The sequence below is a fragment of the Eucyclogobius newberryi genome, unplaced genomic scaffold (genome assembly GCF_026437365.1).
Source record: "Eucyclogobius newberryi isolate DKJ021-1_F unplaced genomic scaffold, fEucNew1.0.hap1 SCAF_20, whole genome shotgun sequence".
NCBI classification, from domain to species: domain Eukaryota; kingdom Metazoa; phylum Chordata; class Actinopteri; order Gobiiformes; family Gobiidae; genus Eucyclogobius; species Eucyclogobius newberryi.
The window spans coordinates 3172229-3196265 of record NW_027315835.1 but is presented as its reverse complement, the minus strand read 5'-3'; the positions used below and the strand labels follow the sequence as shown (position 1 = coordinate 3196265).

General features: G+C 40.9%; 1 protein-coding gene across 2 annotated transcripts in view; it reads right to left on the bottom strand.

Annotated features, from left to right (window-relative positions):
* Window positions 1-220: 220 nt before the first annotated feature.
* dock1 (dedicator of cytokinesis 1) overlaps window positions 221-24037 on the bottom strand; it is a 371371-nt gene continuing 347554 nt past the window's right edge. Inside the window, exons 47-52 of one of the 2 annotated variants that reach the window (XM_072456209.1) lie at window positions 19098-19235; window positions 16317-16462; window positions 15074-15272; window positions 10600-10777; window positions 8058-8206; window positions 221-1781 (exon numbers count right to left, since the gene is read on the bottom strand). In XM_072456209.1, coding sequence (XP_072312310.1) covers window positions 1686-1781; window positions 8058-8206; window positions 10600-10777; window positions 15074-15272; window positions 16317-16462; window positions 19098-19235 — 906 coding nt within the window. In that variant the 3' untranslated portion in view covers window positions 221-1685. The remainder of the gene's footprint in view (window positions 1782-8057; window positions 8207-10599; window positions 10778-15073; window positions 15273-16316; window positions 16463-19097; window positions 19236-24037) is intronic. The other variant, XM_072456210.1, reaches the window with a different exon arrangement.

Genomic DNA, 24037 nt, shown 5'->3' with positions numbered 1-24037 from the left:
CACACGTTTGGACCTTTATTCCGCCGTCAGTAGTGAATATGCAACAGTCAATGACCCTCGGCGTTACAATGACCCTCGGCGTTACAATGACCCTCGGCGTTACAATGACCCTCGGCGTTACAATGACCCTCGGCGTCCAGGTAGAGTCAGTGCGTCGTATACCCACCCGGCCAATGAGAAGCCTGGAAATCCACGCCTTCACGAGGGTCTTTTTTTGTTCTTGGACTGAAGCGATCGGCCAGAACATTAGGACCAGAGGAAGGACAAAGAAACAGCTTCTCTCATTTGTTTATTCAAGGGTTAGATGAAGGGCATTTGAATCTGATCAGGGCCAAATTGTGGTTTAGTCCTGGTTTAGTCCCGGTTTAGTCCTGGTTTAGTCCTGGTTTAGTCCCGGTTTAGTCCTGGTTTAGTCCCGGTTTAGTCCTGGTTTAGTCCGGGTTTAGTCCTGGTTTAGTCCTGGTTTAGTCCCGGTTTAGTCCCGGTTTAGTCCTGGTGTAGTCCTGGTTTAGTCCTGGTTTAGTCCTGGTTTAGTCCCGGTTTAGTCCTGGTTTAGTCCTGGTGTAGTCCTGGTTTAGTCCTGATGTAGTCCTGGTTTAGTCCTGGTTTAGTCCTGGTGTAGTCCTGGTTTAGTCCTGGTTTAGTCCCGGTTTAGTCCTGGTTTAGTCCCGGTTTAGTCCTGGTTTAGTCCTGGTGTAGTCCTGGTTTAGTCCTGGTTAAATCCTGCTGGTGTGGCATGGTCCTGGTCTGCATTGGTCAGTATTTAAGAGAGCTTTAGACCTGGTTGAGTCCTGTTTAAGTCATAGTTTATACCTGGTTTATTGCTGGTTTGGTCCTGGTTTAGTCGAGCTCTTGTAGGGTCCAGGACCGGAGTGGTCAGTATGTATTAGAGATGCTACACTTGGTTTAGTCCTTGTTAAGGCCTGGTTTAGTCCTGGTTTAGTCCTGGTTCAGTCCTGGTTCAGTCCTTGGTTAGACCTGGTTTAGTCCTGGTTTAGTCCTGGTTCAGTCCTGGTTCAGTCCTTGGTTAGACCTGGTTTAGTCCTGGTTTAGTCCTGGTTTAGTCCTTGGTTAGTCCTTGGTTAGACCTGGTTTAGTCCTGGTTCAGTCCTGGTTCAGTCCTTGGTTAGACCTGGTTTAGTCCTGGTTTAGTCCTGGTTTAGTCCTTGGTTAGTCCTTGGTTAGACCTGGTTTAGTCCTGGTTTAGTCCTGGTTTAGTCCTGGTTCAGTTGCAGATTCGACAGTTGGTCATAATATTACGCCCGATACGTGTAAATGCCACAAAATCTAGATACATACGTTAATACAAAAAAATGCAATCATAGAAAATGCAATAAAACATATTTACAAACCTCTGTACACAGTGGCTCATGTGAGTTATGATTTTAGTGGGAGATAATATCTGTACTCGGGTCAGTTTTAGCGACGCCGCTGGTCCGAGCTTCATCCGCCGTCTTATTAGCGGCGTGTGCGACGTGCCCCTCGCCGCGGCCCGCTCAAAGGCGCAGAACAATACAGAATGTGAAAGGAGATGAGAGCGGGGGGGCATTCGTCCTGTTGAGCGGAACGAGGAACGGCGCGGAAATAAAACCCGAGAGGAAGCGCCAAAACGTGTCCGGGTGGTTCTGTTCGCCCGTCAGTGCGTCGCCAGGTCCGGTCGCCAGGTCCGGTGGCTCCGCCTTCGCTCACTGCCCGATGCCGGAGTCTATGGAGGTCTGTTTCCTGGTGGTCTTGGGAGGTGGCGGAGGCGGAGTCTTGCTGGGGAGGGGAGGCGGCATGTGCTGCAAAATGACAAGGGAGAATGTTAGAGTTTCATTCTGAGCGAGAGGAACAAAGATGCCGACATTATTTAATCAAAATGTCAAAAAATAATAAAAAACTTAAAAAAATAATAGATAACTTAAAAATAATAACTGATCCACCCTCGCTGTGTGAGGGAGACATTTCACAGGTCTTTCCTTCTGCTGCTGTCAGACTCTACAACAAACACTGTTAGTCCTGAACACTCGCAATACTGACCTAACCATGTGCAATACTGACCTAACCATGTGCAATACTGACCTAACCATGTGCAATACTGACCAAACCATGTGCAATACTGACCTAACCATGTGCAATACTGACCTAACCATGTGCAATACTGACCAAACCATGTGCAATACTGACTTAACCATGTGCAATACTGACCTAACCATGTGCAATACTGACCAAACCATGTGCAATACTGACCTAACCATGTGCAATACTGACCAAACCATGTGCAATACTGACTTAACCATGTGCAATACTGACCTAACCATGTGCAATACTGACCAAACCATGTGCAATACTGACCTAACCATGTGCAATACTGACCTAACCATGTGCAATACTGACCTAACCATGTGCAATACTGACCAAACCATGTGCAATACTGACCAAACCATGTGCAATACTGACCTAACCATGTGCAATACTGACCTAACCATGTGCAATACTGACCAAACCATGTGCAATACTGACCTAACCATGTGCAATACTGACCTAACCATGTGCAATACTGACCAAACCATGTGCAATACTGACCTAACCATGTGCAATACTGACCTAACCATGTGCAATACTGACCTAACCATGTGCAATACTGACCAAACCATGTGCAATACTGACCTAACCATGTGCAATACTGACCAAACCATGTGCAATACTGACCTAACCATGTGCAATACTGACCTAACCATGTGCAATACTGACCTAACCATGTGCAATACTGACCTAACCATGTGCAATACTGACCAAACCATGTGCAATACTGACCTAACCATGTGCAATACTGACCTAACCATGTGCAATACTGACCTAACCATGTGCAATACTGACCAAACCATGTGCAATACTGACCTAACCATGTGCAATACTGACCTAACCATGTGCAATACTGACCTAACCATGTGCAATACTGACCTAACCATGTGCAATACTGACCAAACCATGTGCAATACTGATCTAACCATGTGCAATACTGACCTAACCATGTGCAATACTGACCTAACCATGTGCAATACTGACCTAACCATGTGCAATTCTGACCAAACCATGTGCAATACTGACCTAACCATGTGCAATACTGACCTAACCATGTGCAATACTGACCTAACCATGTGCAATTCCGTCATATGTGCAATTACTGTGAAGTTCATGTGCAATCCATGTGCCGTCGTGACACATATTCATGTGCAATTACTGTCGTGATCACATGCAACGGTATTTATTTATTTATTTTATCTTTATTATTTCCCCCTCCATCCCTTGTTGGGAAATGGGAGTTTTTGTTTATAGGAGATCTTCTACTGAAAGTGTTTTTCAGACTTCCTATAAGTGATCTGTTCTTCTGTATCTACCTCTGTATCTACCTGCGTTGCAACAATGAAATTTCCCCATGTGGGCCAATAAAGGAATATCTTATCTTAATAAATAATTTATTAAAATAATAAATAACTTAAAAAAATAAAACTTTAAAAATAAGAAATAATTAAAAAAAAAATAACTTAAAAAAATAATAAATAACTTCAAAAAAATAGATAACTTAAAAATAATAACTTCTAATCAAAATGTCAAGAATAATACATCAATTAAAAAACAAACTTAATAGATTAAAAAAGAATAAATCATTTCTGATCTCCATAATTAACTTTGTGTCTCCATATTTCAGCGTTTATTTAATTGATAATGTATTCAAATAGAAATAATCCTTTGACTTGTCAAGTACTAAAATAATCGTTTAGGTTAAAGGTCCACTACCATTAACATTACCGACGCTATGGAGACAAGTTACAGGTCAGATCTGTGCAGAGGAGAGCCCGCTCGCAGTAAGAATGCAATACAAGCAACGAGTTTAATGCCAGACTCTGAAACATCCCAGGCAAAGCAATACAATCTCCATGACAACCAAGTACAAGTGTGAAGAGTAAGTGACTCCAGAACCAATGAAACGAGACACGTCTTAATATCGTCCGAGAGGCAAAAGAAGTTACAAGAGTCTATTTTGAGGAGCATGAAAAGCTGATCACAAAGAAGATGTATCGTGCGCTTAAGTAAGTTATTGATAGTTTTGTTATTTACCAGAGAGACACAGCGGCATCAATCATCTGCACTCGAGCTGACGGGAGAAAACGAGATGTTTGCGCTCAAATGCCAAGCCATTCATTCTGCTCTCTACTTTAGAGAGAAGCCCTGGAATTTCAGTCCAAACGCAGCAGAGTCCTGTCTGTAGGACTCATGCTTCACTTATGAATATGACAAAAGTATCAATACACATGTGGACATTTGAATGACTAAAAATCTACTGCTATTAATATCACTGCGACGGCCAAGAACAACCTCTGCCACCGTAAACCCCAGAACACTTTTAAGTCTAAAAATAGAAGAAAATAGAAGCGCGTTTTGGTATTTTCTGTTTGAAAAAGAATGGTTTTATTTTCTCTTTCCAGGAATCATGCCGACAACGCCCTCAAATACTCGTGATCGTGATATGACTGGTTTTCTACTGCTTCTGCCTCCGTAACTAATACTACTGCGATTTATAATAACTATAATAAGGAAATATCGTATTCAAGCCAATTAGGGCTGCGACTAACCGACTTGTCAAACTATCATTTCTATTGCACACGGAGACTTTTTAAACACATTTTGAACCATTTGTGTTGAAATAGTACGACTAAAAAGCTTCTAGACGGAGCATGTTTACAAAAAAAATGTGTATTATCAAAGATAATCACAAACAGTTTTCTCTTTTTCGACATTTTGATTAAATAATGGCATTGTCTTTGTTATAAAACTGTCTTTTTGTACGTGATTAGGAGTCTGCGTCGTCCTGACAACGATTACAATCAAAATACAACACAATAATCCGATCTGCAAACGTACACAAGAGTAATCGTGTTCCAACAATTGACTAGTGAATTGATAAATGGTAATTGACAAACGAATGTTTCACGCGCACAAACGAATCCTTCACGCGCACAAACGAATCCTTCACGCGCACAAACGAATGCTTCACGCGCACAAACGAATCCTTCACGCGCACAAACGAATGCTTCACGCGCACAAACGAATCCTTCACGTGCACAAACGAATGCTTCACGCGCACAAACGAAGGCTTCACGCGCACAAACGAACGCTTCACGCGCACAAACGAACGCTTCACGCACACAAACCAATGCTTCACGCGCACAAACGAACGCTTCACGCACACAAACCAATGCTTCACGCGCACAAACGAATGTTTCACGCGCACAAACGAATGTTTCACGCGCACAAACGAAGGCTTCACGCGCACAAACGAAGGCTTCACGCGCACAAACGAAGGCTTCACGCGCACAAACGAAGGCTTCACGCGCACAAACGAATGTTTCACGCGCACAAACGAATGCTTCACGCGCACAAACGAATGCTTCACGCGCACAAACGAACGCTTCACGCGCACAAACGAAGGCTTCACGCGCACAAACGAATGCTTCACGCGCACAAACGAATGCTTCACGCGCACAAACGAAGGCTTCACGCGCACAAACGAAGGCTTCACGCGCACATACAAATACTTCACGCGCACAAACGAATCCTCCCCGCCCCCTTTTGCGCCCGTCTCTGTCTCGTCCTTGCTCCATCTCGTCCTTCGTCCCGACGGCGGATGGATCTGATTAGACGGTCTTGCGGTCGTGGACTCTGAGGAAGACGCGACCGGAGGCGACGCCCGTGATTTAGCTCTGAAGCGCCCCTGATGGATGGGAGAGGTAAAGCAATCGTCCAATCAATCTCCTCCTGCGGCCGGCGCGAAGGGTAAGGGCGTAAATAAGAGCGGGAAGGAGATGAAGAGAGGGACGAAGATGAAGAGGGGGACGAAGACGAAGACCGAGATGAAGAGAGGGACGAAGATGAAGAGGGGGACGAAGACGAAGAGGGGGACGGAGATGAAGAGGGGGACGGTCTACACGGCGTGATTTAATTCAAAACTGAGGAGTCGGTTGATTTTGGCATCGCTTTTGTGACTTTTGCGCACAAATCACACAACACGAACATGAAATATCCTAAATTTGCTTGTTCAACTACATCAAAACATAGGATAAAATATGAACTAACAATGAATGAACTATATTTTGAAATAAACAGGCCATTTAAAATACATTTAAGCTTAGATTTTTTAGATTAGAGCAGGGGTGTCGGACTCATTTGGGTTGCGGGCCGAACATAACGTAAAACATAAAACTATTAAAAATATAAGAAATAAATAGCTTTATATAGCCTACGCTGTTTTGAAGCAATTACTGGATCGATTAAAAAATATTACAAAACGTTTGTTCTCATAAACTGAAATGTATTTAGAAAAACAAGTGTAATTTCAGCAACACTGTGCTTCAGTTTATGTCATTACAACTTTCGAGTTGATCTACAGTTCTACAGAGATAAACATTTGACTCTATAACAAAATAATCTTCTCAAGATCTAAATAACCTTTTAAATGTTCTAACTAACATTTCCACGTCTGTGTAGTTCTCTGTACACCTGAACTGACACACCACTAAACTTCTGCTCAAAAGTGCTTAAAGTGCACTTCTCCCTCACAGCTCACACAGCAGTGCAGCAGAGCCCCGTGGGGGAGGGGCAGCTCATACAGCAGTGCAGCAGAGCCCCGTGGGGGAGGGGCAGCTCACACAGCAGTGCAGCAGAGCCCCGTGGGGGAGGGGCAGCTCACACAGCAGTGCAGCAGAGCCCCGTGGGGGAGGGGCAGCTCACACAGCAGTGCAGCAGAGCCCCGTGGGGGAGGGGCAGCTCACACAGCAGTGCAGCAGAGCCCCGTGGGGGAGGGGCAGCTCACACAGCAGTGCAGCAGAGCCCCGTGGGGGAGGGGCAGCTCACACAGCAGTGCAGCAGAGCCCCGTGGGGGAGGGGCAGCTCACACAGCAGTGCAGCAGAGCCCCGTGGGGGAGGGGCGGCCACCAATAAAAACGGTTACGGATGTAACTACGGTTCTATGAATCGATAAAAATTAAAAAAAGCCAGAGTTTGACACCTATGGATTAGAGGATTGTGTATACATTTTAAACATGGCGAAATAGGTAATTTTTACATCACAATTTAATGCTAAAAGGTACAACTTGTCTAGAGATCCTCTCGTCTCCATGGAGATATTACTTTGACTTGAACGATCCACAGTTTGGCACAAAAGGTATATTTAGTATTTAATAATAGAGAATGGAATAGTTGCTTCCAGATGAAGCAACAGCATCTCCAACATGTGTGTGGCTCATGCTCCACCAGGAAATATATACATGACCCTTTAATGAAGTAAATGTACTGAAATATGAAGGAATTCCATGTGTTTCAGCTTCCTGTTTTAAAATTGAAATTGTTATTTGCTATGGCAACGGTCCTACTTTCCACAATTCTAATTAATTTAACTTTAAATTACTTATTTTAACTGTAAATAAGCTGGTAAATGTTAAACTGTAGTGTGTATTCAGCATATTACAACCTGCTAAAAATATATGATAAACATGTTATTGGCAGTTGATAAGTTATATTTTCTTATTTATTTTCTTATCTTATTGATGTAAAACTTCCTAAAAAAAAAGATTCTTAAGGATGTACATGTTTTTTTTTAGGAAGTTTTAGATAAATTTAGATATTGATGTTATAAAAAAAACCAAAAACAGCATAATTAAGGATATCGATTTAATTTTTTTAGAATATTTTATTTCATTCACGCTTATTTTTATTATCAGTTTAAAAAAAATATATATTCTTACCACTATTATTATAATTTTTTTAATGCTGCCATTTCATTAAAGCTATTTCCTAATTTATGAACAACAAAACAACAACAATAAACCTTAAATCTGACATAGAAACACTAGTATATTAATGAATTATAACTACATAAAGTGACACACGCCGTCGACCCACGCGTCACGCTCGGAAAACCGCCCTTAACCGAGGGCCCGTAACCGAGGGCCCGTAACCGAGAGCCTGTAACCGAGGGCCCGTAACCAAGGGCCCGTAGTCCTGGCGCGGACACTTACTCTGTGGTGCGGAGGCGGCGGCGGCGGCGTGGAGGGACTCGGGTCGTTGTTCTCGAACAGGTTCCCGTAATCCGCAGTGCCGCTTTTGACAGGCAGGGGAGGCGGGACCTCGTGTTTGTCCGGCCCACTCGTGCCGTTGAGCTCCAGACCTGCGGGAAAAGACGAGCAGGACGCGGCATTACATCCAGAGAGTGGTTCTTGCAAAAAAAATCCAAGGGCTGAAAATAGATCCGCTGGCCCAATTAGACTAAATCCGTTAATCCGGCCCGAAAATAACCGTAGTAACCGCGGAAACATGAAAGAATTTGAGGTGTGAATAAATAAGGACTGGATTTAATGGGATCCTGAAATACATTTGAGGATTTAGAGGAATATTGGGGCAGTAACTAACGATTATTTTACGTATCGACTGTTTCGTGGACTTCCTGGTGGAGTATATTTACTCACTAAAAACACTAAAAGTACGTGTTTCCTGTTCCATTTTGAAGTAATGAGCATCTTTCTACCTTTTATCCCAGGCACATGTTTTGAATTGCAATCCAGATTATTCGATGACCGATTAAGTAGACAATTATCGCAATAATCGGTTGGTGCTGCGATTTATCGATTAACGTGCTTCCAAATGACATCACAGCAGAAACGTTAAACTGTCAGGGAGGGCATCTGTATTGAAATTGTTGCAGGGGATTATGGGAATTACTGTAAACTATGAGGCAAAAATATAATACAACTGTGATTGATAATATTTACAAAAATGTACAGGTATAATTTGTTTTAATGACGCTTTAACTAACATTTTACATTAAAAAAACAACGTTATTTCAATCATAAAACATAAAAATTGTTAACAATGACTGAATGAATGACTTAATTTACTGTATTTTTTGGATTACCGTATTTTCCGGACTATAAATCGCACCTTTTTTCATAGTTTTGGCCGGACTTAAACTTAAATTTATACACATATATTTATACTCCAGCGCAACTTATTTATGTTTTTTTCTTCTCTATTATGCATTTTTTTGGTTGGTGCGACTTATACTCCAGTGCGACTTATGGTCCGGAAAATACGGTATAAGCGATCTAGCGATTTATAATCCAGAAAGTACGATATTTTAAGTATGTTCATGAATCAAAGAGAAAACAACAATACAAACAATATTTCCATGAGTTCATTTCGACATATCTCACAGAAGAAAGAAGAGTAAACGTAATGTCACAGCAATAAACTTGTAACAATGTCGTTAATGGAAAATTAAAAGAAGCAGGATGACAGGGATGTGTTTTTAGATAGTTATGGTATTATTATCCCTCTTGAACGTTTGAAAACTTGCACTGGAGAAACAAGGCTACAAATGGAGCCCTTTTGACATCAATTAGCGTCATGTGACTGCGGCGACGGCTCAGCTCCAACACATCTGGAGCCGACACGAGGCGAGGAGAGAGTCTCGTTCACACAGACGCGAAAAAAACACCCACAACGACATTCTTTACTCAGGAAATGAGTTCAGGAATCTCATTTTGTAACTCTGAATGTCAAAACGGCTTCATTTCTTTCCGTTTAGTATCAATGCAAGTCATGATTTATTATAGATGGTATTGAGACGACTACCGTATTTTCCGGAGTATAAGTCGCACCAGCCAAAAAATTGCATAATAGAGAAGAAAAAAAGCACATATAAGTCGCACTGGAGTATACGTCGCATTTTTTAGGAACATTATTTCATCAAATCCAATGAGAACATGCTGAATAGGTGTACGTATGCTAACGCTAACACCTTCAGCTACATGACGTATGCTAACGCTAACACCTTCAGCTACATGACGTATGCTAACGCTAACACCTTCAGCTACATGACTTATGCTAACGCTAACACCTTCAGCTAAATGACCGATGCTAACGCTAACACCTTCAGCTACATGACGTATGCTAACGCTAACACCTTCAGCTACATGACGTATGCTAACGCTAACACCTTCAGCTACATGAGGCACAGACAGAACTGTGGTAAGTGTCTGGTATGTTAGCGTAACATATGAACAGTTATTCAGATAACTATAGCATAAAGAACATGCTAACAAGTTTAGCAAAGCATCAGTTTTACCCCAAATCACTAAATCCACTGAATTCTTCTTCCTCTGTGTCACTTCTAAACAACTCCACAAACTCCGGAGGTAGAAGAAGCGTTAACAACATCATATATAAGTTGCACCCCGGCCGAACTATGAAAAAAGGTGCGATTTATAGTCCGGAAAATACGGTACTCATTTAACAGTCACTGAAAAGTAAAAATAAAGCTCTACATAATGTTCAGATCACAACGTAACCTCAGTTCTCTGACGTCACATCTGCCGTCTCATGTCCAACCAGGAAGTCATATTACAAACCTCAACAAAATTGTAAAACTGGGGAAAAAACAGGCCACACACTTCGTAAAATGTTAGATATAATGATGTTAGTTGGTAAAAATGTGTAGTCCAACGTTTCACACAAGCTTTACGTGTATTTTGAATGTGCATTTGGGGTGTTTTGCGTGCTTACTGGAGCCGGTGAGCAGGCTGAAGGACAGCTTGGTGCGCGGGGTGATGGGCGGTGGTCCGGGCGAGGCGGAGGAAATGGAGGAGGCCGACGGGGGTCCGGGGGAGACGGACAGGCGCCGGTCTCCTGTCAGCGAGTTCAGGATCTGACTCTTCGGTCTCTGAGGGCGCAGCGGGCTTATCTGTGTGAAGGACGGGCCGGAGGAAAACATGTCAACTACGGCGTCAAAAGAATGCATAGAAATGAGTGAAAGTCTTCGTCTTTAAAGGCACCGTACCTGAAAAACAGATCTTTTTTTTTTATTAGTTTTGAACTGTTTGCATTCTCAGCATCCAAATGATTCACCGTGATGAGTTTATACGAGCGTTTTTCACAACGTTTAGAGGCAAGAGCAGAGTTTTGCTGTCACGGTATCGCTAACAACAACTAGCATGCTAACAGCACATTTCCTGGGCCAAGGAGGGGGAAAATACCGTATTTTCCGGACTATGAGTCGCACCTTTTTTCATAGTTTTGGCCAAGGTGCGACTTATACCTATATTTGTATTTATACTTATATACTTAGGCAAGGCAAGGCAAGTTTATTTGTAGAGCACATTTCATACACAAGGCAATTCAAAGTGCTTCACGGCAGGAAAAATGCATTCAAATCACAAAGAAATTACAGAAACAGAAATACAATAAAATTAACTGAATTAAAAATTATCAATCCAACTGATAAATCTAAACTAATAAAATCACAAACAAAAGAGAAGAGTGCAAAGAAAAAATCCTTTCAGTCATATGCGCAGCTAAACAAAACTGTTTTTAGCTTAGATTTGAACATTGTCAGAGTAGAACCTGTCTCACATCTTCAGGAAGAATGTTCCAGATTTTATTTGTTATTTTCACACTTGCAACTGCATTTCATACTCCAGTGTGACTTATATATGTTTTTTTTCTTCTCTATTATGCATTTTTTGGCTGGTGCGACTTATACTCCAGTGAGACTTATAGTCCAGAAAATACGGTAAATAAAGAAATAAAGAAATGTCCCCATTGTGTGGACAAATAAAGGCTTATCTTAAATAAATGCACTATAATCAGATACTGTGGTCTTATTTTTCAATACATCTGTAGTGGAGCAAAAAAATAATGTTACTTTATAGCGTTGATAAAATAAATAAACAGAAAAACATAACATTTTAATGCTACAATTATTGTGGGGAAAAAACATCACGATTTAACAATTATTCACGATTATTGAGACCGTGACCAAACAACGGTGACATCTGTCCTTCATTCCCATGATCTCACATCTAACGTGCTACTGTTCCTCGAGTTTGTGCGAATAAATAAAGTTCAATTTGACATTTCAAAAAGTTCTTTAATTCAATCTATTTTCCGAACTACAGCTTGTACTAAAACGACTTAATTTTGCTTCTAAAATTGTCACGTGTAGAATTTTTGGAGTATATTGTGAGCTGTGGCTGAGGTCAGAGGTCAAAGGCGCAGAATGACTTTAACCTATAGTGCATACATTTAAAACCCTTGCATCGTTCACTAAAGAACACTTGAGAATGACCATCATTTGAATACTGAATTTGAATAATCACGATGACGTTAAAAGCAAATATACAGTTAATTCTAGTGACAGAACAAATGAGATAAAAGAATAAACTGATGTTAATACGGCTTCACTTTTATTCTCACATATTTAATTGTCTATTTGCATTCCTCATGATGAAGAAGCCTATTGGGCAAACGCGTCAATGAAGTTACAATTTGCGCTTCGCAGTAATTGCGTGCACGGAAGAGCGCGCTCCCTCTGTTATTATGAGGGGATGAATTTGAATATAAAAAGCCGGGTCCTGGGGGCCGCGGCGCGCTGTAAGACACATTCACAACCCGCTTTATAATTGGTCTGACTTAAGCGAAGCGCCAAAGGGACGAATGGAAACAACACATTTTATTTAAGACTGAGGTTTTAGAGGAGAGTTTCAGAACAATGACACTTAAGCAGAATGATGCGTCTCATTAAGGCAAGACAAAGACGACACCGACATATGAACTAACGAGAACTGTCATGTTGTAGATTTAAGATAACTTCAAAAAACCTCATGTAAAGAAGCTGAACAGAAAAGCAAAGTGTGATGTGTTCACAGTTGTTTTGTCTGGTTTTAGACCAATTTAAACCTAAGAACACATGGTTTGGTGTTGTTTTAGTCATGGTTTGGTCCTGGTCTAGCCCCGGTTTAGCCCCGGTTTAGCCCTGGTTTAGTCCTGGTTTAGTCCTGGTTTAGTCTTGGTTCAGTCCTGGTTTAGTCCTGGTTCAGTCCTGGTTTAGTCCTGGTTTAGTCCTGGTTTAGTCCTGGTTCAGTCCTGGTTTAGTCCTGGTTTAGTCCTGGTTCAGTCCTGGTTCAGTCCTGGTTCAGTCCGGGTTTAGTCCGGGTTTAGAACTGGTCAAGTCCTGGTTTAATCCTGGTTTAGCACTGGTTAAGTCCTGGTTTAGTCCTGGTTTAGCCCTGGTTTAGCCCTGGTTAAGTCCTGGTTTAATCCTGGTTTAGTCCGGGTTTAGAACTGGTCAAGTCCTGGTTTAATCCTGGTTTAGCACTGGTTAAGTCCTGGTTTAGTCCTGGTTTAGCCCTGGTTTAGCCCTGGTTAAGTCCTGGTTTAATCCTGGTTTAGTCCGGGTTTAGAACTGGTCAAGTCCTGGTTTAATCCTGGTTTAGCACTGGTTAAGTCCTGGTTTAGTCCTGGTTTAGCCCTGGTTAAGTCCTGGTTTAATCCTGGTTTAGCCCTGGTTTAGCACTGGTTAAGTCCTGGTTTAGTCAGGGTTTAGTCCGGGTTTAGTCCTAATTTTTTCCATCTGCACTTGACTTGGACCTGATCTGAACCGCAGGTCAGTGCAGGGCCGTGGCTAGTGACGGGGGGAAGGTGAAAACTGACATTTCCCGAGCATTTAAAGCACGATTACATTTCAAAAGTATTCAAAGCGGCTCCTTCTCTCTGAAACTTCTGCCGCTCAGATAAAACCACTCGATCTGTGTCGAGGAGAGCGAAGCGTCACAAAATACAGGACCTCGTTTGTGAGATCTGCTTTTTCTTTGGAAAACACTTTCAACAGAGACGATTTAAAAAAGAAGAACCCATGAGAGACGAATATTTGTATTTAACAGTTTTAGTGATCTAAAGGTGGGATTATGTCTGCATTCAAATAATTTGACGCGCAGAGTGTAACAGTAAATTTAGCGTGTTTTGTATTGGTAGAACTGACGCTTCTAAGTGTGCAGCCTTTGTCAAAGAAAAAACGTGCTGGAGAAAATGTGGTAAAAGGGTTTAAAATGCGATATACAGGCGCGCAGCAGACAAGGAAACGGGCGCGTGCTCTCGCCCGGACCGCACGCTCTCGCCCGGACCGCACGCTCTAGCCCGGACCGCGCGCTCTAGCCCGGACCGCGCGCTCTAGCCCGGACCGCGCGCTCTAGCCCGGACCGCGCAGGGTCGGACCTGCTCCGTCACGCTTCACGCGCTCTTATGACTTAATATCGCTTTTGATATTTCATTTAATGCTATTTTGCGTTGTCGGCAGGATTTTATAATTTAAAAAAAAAATCATAATTAATCTTATTTATATTGTATAAATCAATCATCTAAGTGCGGCGGATCCGTAAACCAAGCAATAAAATAACTACGTCCTAATCTAAAAGAATGTCCGTCTGTTCATGAAATGAGTATGTATAGTATGAGTACAGTATGAGTATGAGTACAGTATGAGTATCTATAGTATGAGTATGTATAGTATGAGTATGAGTATGTATAGTATGAGTACAGTATGAGTATAGTATGTATAGTATGAGTACAGTATGAGTATAGTATGTATAGTATGAGTATAGTATGAGTAGAGTATGAGTATGTATAGTATGAGTATGTATAGTATGAGTACAGTATGAGTATGTATAGTATGAGTATGTATAGTATGAGTACAGTATGAGTATGTATAGTATGAGTATAGTATGAGTATAGTATAAGTACAGTATGAGTATGTATAGTATGAGTATGTATAGTATGAGTACAGTATGAGTATGAGTATGTATAGTATGAGTATAGTATGAGTATGTATAGTATGAGTACAGTATGAGTATGAGTATGTATAGTATGAGTATAGTATGAGTATGTATAGTATGAGTACAGTATGAGTATGAGTATGTATAGTATAAGTATATTATGAGTATGTATAGTATGAGTATAGTATAAGTACAGTATGAGTATGTATAGTATGAGTATGTATAGTATGAGTACAGTATGAGTAGAGTATATGAGTATGTATAGTATGAGTATAGTATGAGTATGAGTATAGTATGAGTATGTATAGTATGAGTATGTATAGTATGAGTACAGTATGAGTAGAGTATATGAGTATGTATAGTATGAGTATAGTATGAGTATGAGTATAGTATGAGTATGTATAGTATGAGTATAGTACAAGTATGCGTACCGTTTCGGAGAGTATGACCGCTTCTGTGGGCTGCTGTGGGATTTCCGCCGCCTTCAGCTCTTTGTCGAACACTTCCTGGTGCTTGCTGTTCCTCTTCTCCTTCTTCCTGTCCTTTTTGTCCCTCTCGGGCTCCTCGCGGTCCAGTTTGTCCGTGGACTTGCTGTGCAGTTTCTTGGGCAGGAGCGGCTCCAGCGTGAACCTGCCGGATTAAAGACGCCACGAGGGCAGAGACACTTAAAAGGTTGTGTGCGGTAAAAGCACAAGCGACGGTTCGAATAGTGCTGATGCTTATAAATTGTCCAGGGATTAAAAATAATAATCTCTCGGGGTGAGATTTTCTGTAAAAGTCATGGGTAAAAGGCTACGAGAGCAAAATCCCAAAAATAAATACAAGAGAGGACAAAGACATAAAATGCAATAAAAAATAAATGAATAAAAAAAAAACAGAATTAGAACAATTACCTGGACAATTTACAAATAATTAAATGTAGGTATAATTTAAAGATTTCATCATAATTGGTTTTAAAAAGTACATGAAAAAAAGATGACAACATATGCAAGGTAAAATGTAACTGTAAATTAATAAATATATCATATCTATTAATAAAACAAAATAAATAGTTTGTATCTCTACAAAATGTTCTGAAATGTTTTGTTCTCGTTTAGTTCATATTTTAATTCTTCTTTCAAATGAGTTACTGCTCATCAATGTGTTTCAAGGACAAAATGTGCAAAATGACTTTGTTTTTAGCTTTTAACCTCAGTCATAACTTTGTTCTCTCATCAAAAACATAAAATATTTAGCTTAATTCACGCTTTTTTCATTAATCCTGTTTACGACGTCATCTTCTCTGGGCCTCACAAAACACACTGTTTCAAATGTCCAGATTCGTGACATTAAAGGTAGAGACTCCTGAGTATTTCTGTCTTCAAATCACGTTCATTACAACTGCATGCTACATTAGCATGTCGGGGTAAGCTAGCTTTTGTTCTTTCCCTTTGTTATTCCCTCTGCTGCCAGTAGATGGAGTGTTACAGAGAGAAAGTCATGTGCTCTTGCATACAAACATTATTTTAAGTTCAAAAACATGTCAAACGTGCTCAAGATAATGTTTATAAAAATGTGTAGCATAAATAATGTCGTCCTCTAATCAATTATTTCATCTGAACTCTTCTAATTCAACCCGGATCTCGTCCCAATCGAAATAATTGTTCAAAAGAATAAATGTTGAGTTTATTTTACCCGTCAGAGCCCGGCCTGGAGGGCGAGTTATCCGAGGAGATGGAGGTGACGGAGGCCACAGACAGGGGGCGCTGTGACGAGGGCATGGTGAAGGAGCGCACCATCGAGTGAGGCCGGGACCCTCGCCGCCGCTCGTCCACTGGAGGCTGACGAGCACAGACACATCATGAATATTCACCACGGAGTACACCGAGTACACGGAGTACACGGAGAACACGGAGTACACGGAGTACACGGAGAACACGGAGTACACGGAGAACACGGAGAACACGGAGTACACGGAGTACACGGAGAACACGGAGAACACGGAGTACACGGAGTACACGGAGAACACGGAGTACACGGAGTACACGGAGAACACGGAGTACACGGAGAACACGGAGTACACGGAGTACACGGAGTACACGGAGTACACGGAGAACACGGAGAACACGGAGTACACGGAGAACACGGAGAACACGGAGAACACGGAGTACACGGAGTACACGGAGAACACGGAGAACACGGAGTACACGGAGAACACGGAGTACACAGAGAACACGGAGAACACGGAGAACACGGAGTACACGGAGTACACGGAGAACACGGAGTACACGGAGTACACGGAGAACACGGAGAACACGGAGTACACGGAGTACACGAAGAACACGGAGTACACGGAGTACACGGAGAACACGGAGAACACGACACGGAGAACACGGAGAACACGGAGTACACGGAGTACACGGAGAACACGGAGTACACGGAGTACACGGAGAACACGGAGAACACGACACGGAGAACACGGAGAACACGGAGTACACGGAGTACACGGAGAACACGGAGAACACGGCACATTCACAGCAATAGTGTAAAAGATAAAAATGAAAAGCTCCAAAAAATGAAATCAATAGTTCTGGAAATATTTTCTGTCTTTCTTGTCTTTGTGTTACTTTTTTGTTGTTTTTTGTTGTTTTTTGTTTTGTTTTTGGTTCTTTTTGTCCTTTTCATTTTTGGCTTTTGGTTACTTTTTGTTGTTTTAATTTTCTTTTTGGTTTTAGTTTTTTGTTGTTGTTTGTTTGTTGTTTGTCTTTTTTAAATATATTTTTTTAGTTACGTTTTTGATTCTTTTTTATGACAAATTTACAAGTTCTTTCAAATTCTCATAACGTTTAGTGGAACAGGAGCTGTGGGTATTATTTATCGTAGTTTCACATCAGTTAAACAGTTTTGGAATAAAAAAGGAAAGAAAAAAGGAAGGAAGTAAAAGTAGGGTTTCTATTAAAGAATCCCTCTAGACTTTTCAACGTTTTCTCCACAAATACCTGCTTGATTGGAGTAAAACTACAATATCTATGTACAACAGGTAAAAATACATAAAATAAAGTCAAAATTAGAACGTCGTAAAAACCTTTCATACGCCCTTTAATGCAGGAGTTGGCAGGTTAAGCTGCAATTCATGATGATTTTATGTCGTTTAAAAGTATCGCGTCGCACAGTATTGTACTGAATGCAGAAAAATGATCATAATAAATTGATGAACACGGCGCTTCTTTGGCCCCCAGTCCCACAAAATGAAGCTAATCTCTTCTTTTATCCATTGGAATATAAAGAGGTGATAATTTAAAGTTGAAGGAATTCCTGAGGTTTTTATCACGTGATGTATTTGACACAGAAACGACGACCAGGAGCTAAAACGGCACATTGACAGTGCTTTTGAGCAGGACTAAACGCATCGCAGCAGCAGATCAGGGAGAAGCTTATTATCAGAGCCAGAACGTGATGGGCTTCTCTCTCTCCCGCTCAAAGGTCACTGTGGCCCCCTTAAAAATGGCACTTTGCCAGCGCCGAGACTCTAGAGCGGGGGACAAAAGACGGTTTGGACGGTCCAAGGCAGAAGAGAACCCTGCATACGGCTGTAATGGAGTTGTAATGGGGAGATACTTGACTAGCTTCACTTTCACACGTACAAAACAATGTAGCGTTAAATGCAGGTTAAGAGCAGTTTAACAAGCAAATATTTAGAAAAAAAAAAAACATTTAATATGCAAGTCCTCCTCTTATATTTTTACACTAAATTAATATAGTAATTTCCATCTTTATTCTTGACTAAAATGAAAAAAAACAAACAAAAACAAAACAAAACATTTAAGATGCAGAATTTTTTTTAAAATCTTTTTTAATTTCCTCTTCTTATATTTTTACACTAAATTATTATATATATATATATATATATATATATCATAATATATATTAATTTCCATCTTGATTTTGACTGTGTGGATACCTTAAAAAGTAATACATTTTCGATTAATTCACTGAGCAAAGTCTTATTTTATCGCTTGACACTATTTATTTATTTATCTTTATTTAACCAGGTAAAAAACAACAAAAAATTTAGATTGAAACCTCTTTTTCGCGGGTCAAAGGGGGAAACGTGCAACGGAAAATTATGAAAACTTTTGCACATTTAAACAAAAACATAAAAATAAACATTAAGGATTCTTGTTCTTTCTTTTTCCAAAATAGAGCAAAAAAACCCTCACTTTGGTCTACTTGGGTTAGTCAGTTGCTAGTTATTGGCTTATATGGGCTGCAATTATTGTATTTATATTAGACAGTTATTTCCTTCATGTTTGACGCTGTAAATTACAACAAAACCAATCGACAAACAGCAGCTCATGTGAAATTAGTTTTAACTCGTCAAAGAATCCCGAAATCTGATGATAAACGAGATGATATACGAGATAACACATTCACAATAACACAGATGGATGGACGTTAAAGTTGCGCATGCTTTACCAGAATCTTGACCCCGTACTGCTTCTCCACTTTCTCCCTGAGCAGTTTGAAGCAGGCCTCCATCCTGTCGTGGAACGGCCGCAGCGCCTCCGTCACTTTGTCGCCGTGGATACGCACTCCTTCAGCCAGGTGGGGGATCTGGTCCAAAACAAAAAAAAAAAGGGTTCAAAAATTAGATTTGGGTTCGTTTAGTAAACTGGACGTTGTTATTTTACATTTGTAAGTTAGAAATCCACGTGGAGAGTTGATTTTTGCTTTAGTTGTCATTAGCTCAGAAACGTTAGCGACATTAGCATAAAAGAGCGTTTATAACTGTAGAGGTTCAAGACAGAGACACACTACAGGAAAATAAGACACTTTAAATACGTTATCCACCAAATAAAGGTTGAAATTTGGTGATTGAAGACTTTCAGATAAAGAATATTAAGTGTATTTTTGATTAAAATCTGATTCTTTAAATGTATTTTTCTCTGTATGGTCCAGGAAACAATTACGATGCACAAAATTCGACTACAATTATTTTTCATGAATTGTTGCAGCCCTAAAAACAAGAGGTATAAATATTTTAATATTCTGGTGTTATACTTTATCCAAACGCTGCAGCTTGAATTCACAAACCGAGTACGACTGGAATGCAGCAACTAAGACAATGAGTGTGTCGCCGTGGCGTCTGTTCCTTAAAGGCGATTAGGCACACTTACAAATACACTGATTTCGAACGGAAGAACAGAACGACGCGCTCCACACGACGCCGATAACGTGATTTCTCCTCCAACGACACGCGTAAAGAGCCGCTGTCGCTCTTGACACGCAAACAACGACCCGTGCGCAGACAACAAACACAAACATAATGTGAACGGGCGGCGAGAGGAGCATGGGAGCTGTCCATGGTGCTGGAGACTTAAAACCTGTGCCCAAGCCGAGATCTTCCATGTTTAGGCTGGGATTTCTCAGACTTTCACGGCAAAGCGTCACTGCCACTAGAGGAGAAGGTTATACACGCAAGATATTTGCTTTTCCATGCCAACTGTGAGAATACCTGAACTGAAAGAGACGTATGACGGAAAAACATTTGCAGAACATGTTTGAATTTGACAGACTCGAACAGTGTTATTAGTTTATTTGATTTTTAACTTGGAAAGTGTCAACATTCTTCTTCATTCTTGTGGAGTGCGTCACATTGCATTTGAAAAACGTTTAACAAACCTCATTCTTATAGTCATTCTGGAGAGTTTTAAAATGTCAGGCTACTTGGTATTTACGGAGGTATAACTTATATTTTATGAGTTGAATGACTTATTAAAACACAACTTAAAGTAATATATAGATGCTTCCCACAAATGTTTCCCTTGCTCTGGAACTTTACTAGATATTACACCTTCATGTTGAAGGTCTGTTGAAGTAAATTAGCAAAACAAAGCAAATGTAGCCTAATTTACAGCACTCTGGTTTGTTTTACTCATCATGCTTTCATCAGCATTACACACTGAGGTCAAAATGAGGACATGACCAGGAGTGGGAAAACTTTTAAACAAAGCGAGGCTCGAATCGTGAAGATTTGTGGGTTTATCGGATCAATAGGCCTAAAGTTGATCAAATGTAAGATATTTAGAAACACCATTTACTTTATAAACGGCATATTGAAATAAATTGTGGCCAATGACAAACTAGGACTCGGCGTCTGTACGCATAAAGATATCAGTATTTCTTTCTTTCTTTGGTTGAAACACAATGGCTGACAACTGAAGCCTGCGTAAGTTCACCTGGAAGACCTAACTTCATCTGCGTCGACCACCACCCCAGGACACCTCTCCCCAGCCCCATCAACGCACTCAAGCGGGCGTGGCCTGTCCGTCTGTGAGAGTCAGATCCCTCCTTCAAACGGAGATCCTCCAGGTTTCAAAATTTTCCCAAGGAGGTTTTTGTAGTTTTTCCTGGCCAAGAAGGAGGGTGTAAGGACAGGGGACGTCTGCGTCATCGCCCCTCGCACCTGCTCCTCATCCGCAATCAACGCACCCGAGTCACCCCTCCTCTGCTCCCATCAGCGCCCAGGCGGTCGGATTTAAGCCCTCAGGCAGATGGCTCGGCCGCTTCAGAACGTACTGCGACCCACCACCTCCCCTGCTCCTCCTCTGCATTCCTCTCATCCCAATCATCCTTCTCTCCACATCAATTAGATTATAGAGCGCCCATGATCGCTATGTCTTCCGCCGGGGTCTGAGCGACGAATAACCTTCGCAATAAAGCTCGCTAAACTATCTTTCCCATGTTCTGTGTCTGAGTCTCTTCAGGGTGAACGAAGAATCCAACAATGTTCACATGACTTGTATATACGTATCTCTACATAGCACGATATTCAATACATTTTAGCCTCGAAAAGAACAAAGGCATCGGTCTCCTCCATTATTTTTGAGTAATTATCACTAAACACAACCCTTTTACGATCTCTTTTCTGTTCGACTAGAGCAGAGTTAGGCTTTTATGGAGCTGTGTTCTTACATACGGCGCGTTTAAAGCGTCGGAGTATCGTGTATTGTGATGGTTGTGCTGAACTCTCAATAGCATGTGAAGTATTGTTGCAGACGCTCCGCACGTTACATCTCGGCCTTTAGAGCCCGACGCCGCACGAGGCTCGCGGCGTAACGATCGCTCGCTCTGATCTCCTGAACCCTTCGTCCGTTGAGGCTTTGCTCTTCTTCTTCTTCTGGCCGTCCATTTAAACCCCCCCCCCCCTCCCCCAACAACATCTGACATCACTGACGGGTGCAGCACCGCGGGACCCATGATGCAACACTGAGAAACAAGTCCACTCGGCTCAATCTGTTGGTCTTTAAACACTCGTGGCCTTTTACAGTTTCACACAGACATCAGATGTTCAGATGGTCCTTGGAAAAGCGTTTAAAAAAGTTAGAGTTAAGTTAAGTAAGAGTTAATTAACTAAACAAACTAAAAACTGCTGCTCTAAAGTATTCTGGCAGCTAAAAAACTATTTTAACTTTTTTATTTTTTTCTATTTTTTATGTATACCAATTTAAATGTATTTATTTTATGTATTTTTAATTGTCTTATTCTGTCACTCCAAACATTTTCCATGGAGATAGAAGCCAACATTCAGGGAAAGCTCGTCAGTTTCCACGGTGACAAGCAGGTGGTTTTCACTCAAACACTTGTTAATAACTGGAGTCAAATCAAACGTTACTTCACCTACAAATGAACGGTGTAAGTATAACAAAAGTATAACAACTTTTATGTCATGATGTGTAAGTCGTTACAAGCACCAAAAGCTTTTACACACTCAACAATGACTTTTAACTTGGCTTTATCGCCCCTAAATATGGTCGGAGGGTGTTGTTTTTTGCAAGCTAATGCTAACGGAGCGCGTTCGTGGGCAGAGCTTAGTCCCACTTTAGATGCAATTTTCCAAACGAGCGAGCGCAGAGCAATAGTTCCACCGGGACGTTTACCTATAAGCATTTTTCAATCTCGCGCACGCCTTTAGCTTCATCACATCTACCACCGGCGTGTCCCGGGTGGAGCGGCTAAACGCCACACGCAGCAGATTGAGAGGCACCCAGCGTGTGTTCGTTACTGCCCCGCCCTGCTACACTCACGCCTCGGCCGGGGAAGATAAACGAGAGCGGGTTACAGAGAGACACCCCCTGGAGGAATCCCCGGGTATTGATGAACACTTCCATCATCACCACGGGGACTGATCAGAGGGGGGAGGGGCCGGATAATTGAATATTGGCCTTAATTTGAGTACCGTATTTTCCAGAATATGAGTAGCACCTTTTTTCATAGTTTTGGCCGGGGTGTGACTTATACTTATATTTATACTTGTATACTTATACTCCGGTGCGACTTATATGTGATATTATTTGTTATTTTCACACTTGCAACGGCATTTCATACTCCAGTGTAACTTATGTATGTTTTTTTTTCGTCTCTATTATGCATTTTTAGGCTGGTGCGACTTACACTCCGGAAAATACGGTAGTTTGGGCTAGTTTTTAGATTTAGGTCTAGATCATTTAATTTAATTAAATTTTTTTTTTCCTTTCTTCCTTTTAATATTGCAAAAAGAGAAGGTGAAAAGAAAAAAAATAATTCAAAGTTATTTCTGCTCATTGTTTCTGTCGGTTCCTTCACTGCTTTGGTCGAGATTATTTAAATTCAGCAACTTCAACATTATTGTCCTTAAAATAATTTCTCTGTCTGGAAATGTAAATAAGACAAAACACAAAAATCAAGTTCAAACACAAACTCCAGAACAAAGAATAAACCAGACTTTTCTTTGTTTTGTTCCCTCAAGCTACAAGAGAATAGATGTTTTAATTTAATTTAACTTTCTTCATCAAAAGGCAGAATTTTATGAGTGAAATAGCAAAATAAACTCAAGTCATCGAAGCTGCACTAGAACATAAGTTTAACCTGTTAAAAACGACTCTAAAAACACTCGTTATACTCATATTTTAAATTCACGTACAGTTAAAAAGCTCTTATTTTGTAGTGTGACCTTTGTTAACGAGACGCACTGTAATCATCCCAGAGAAATGAACCTTTAAACTAAAAACACACAAATGCACATGTTTTGCGGCGAGCCACGTGAACCGGGAGCGTTGCACGTCTCCACGGAAACGCACGTCTTTTTATAGCGCAGCGGCTTGAATTCTGTTCAGATTTGATCACAATTGCATTTTGAGATAGTTTTTATCTTGAATGTTGTAACTAATATTCAAATCAAGCACATCTGTAAAACAATGGACACATTATTATAAATAATTCAATGTTTCTCTATAAAGTACATTATGTAATGGGCTCAAGAGTGGGGAGGGACATTCAGTAAATTAGCTGCAGAATCGTGTCGAGGTTCGGTCACAATGTTATAATTGTTTATTTTATCATTTTAAAAACACTGAGAAAATAAGTGCATTTAATTA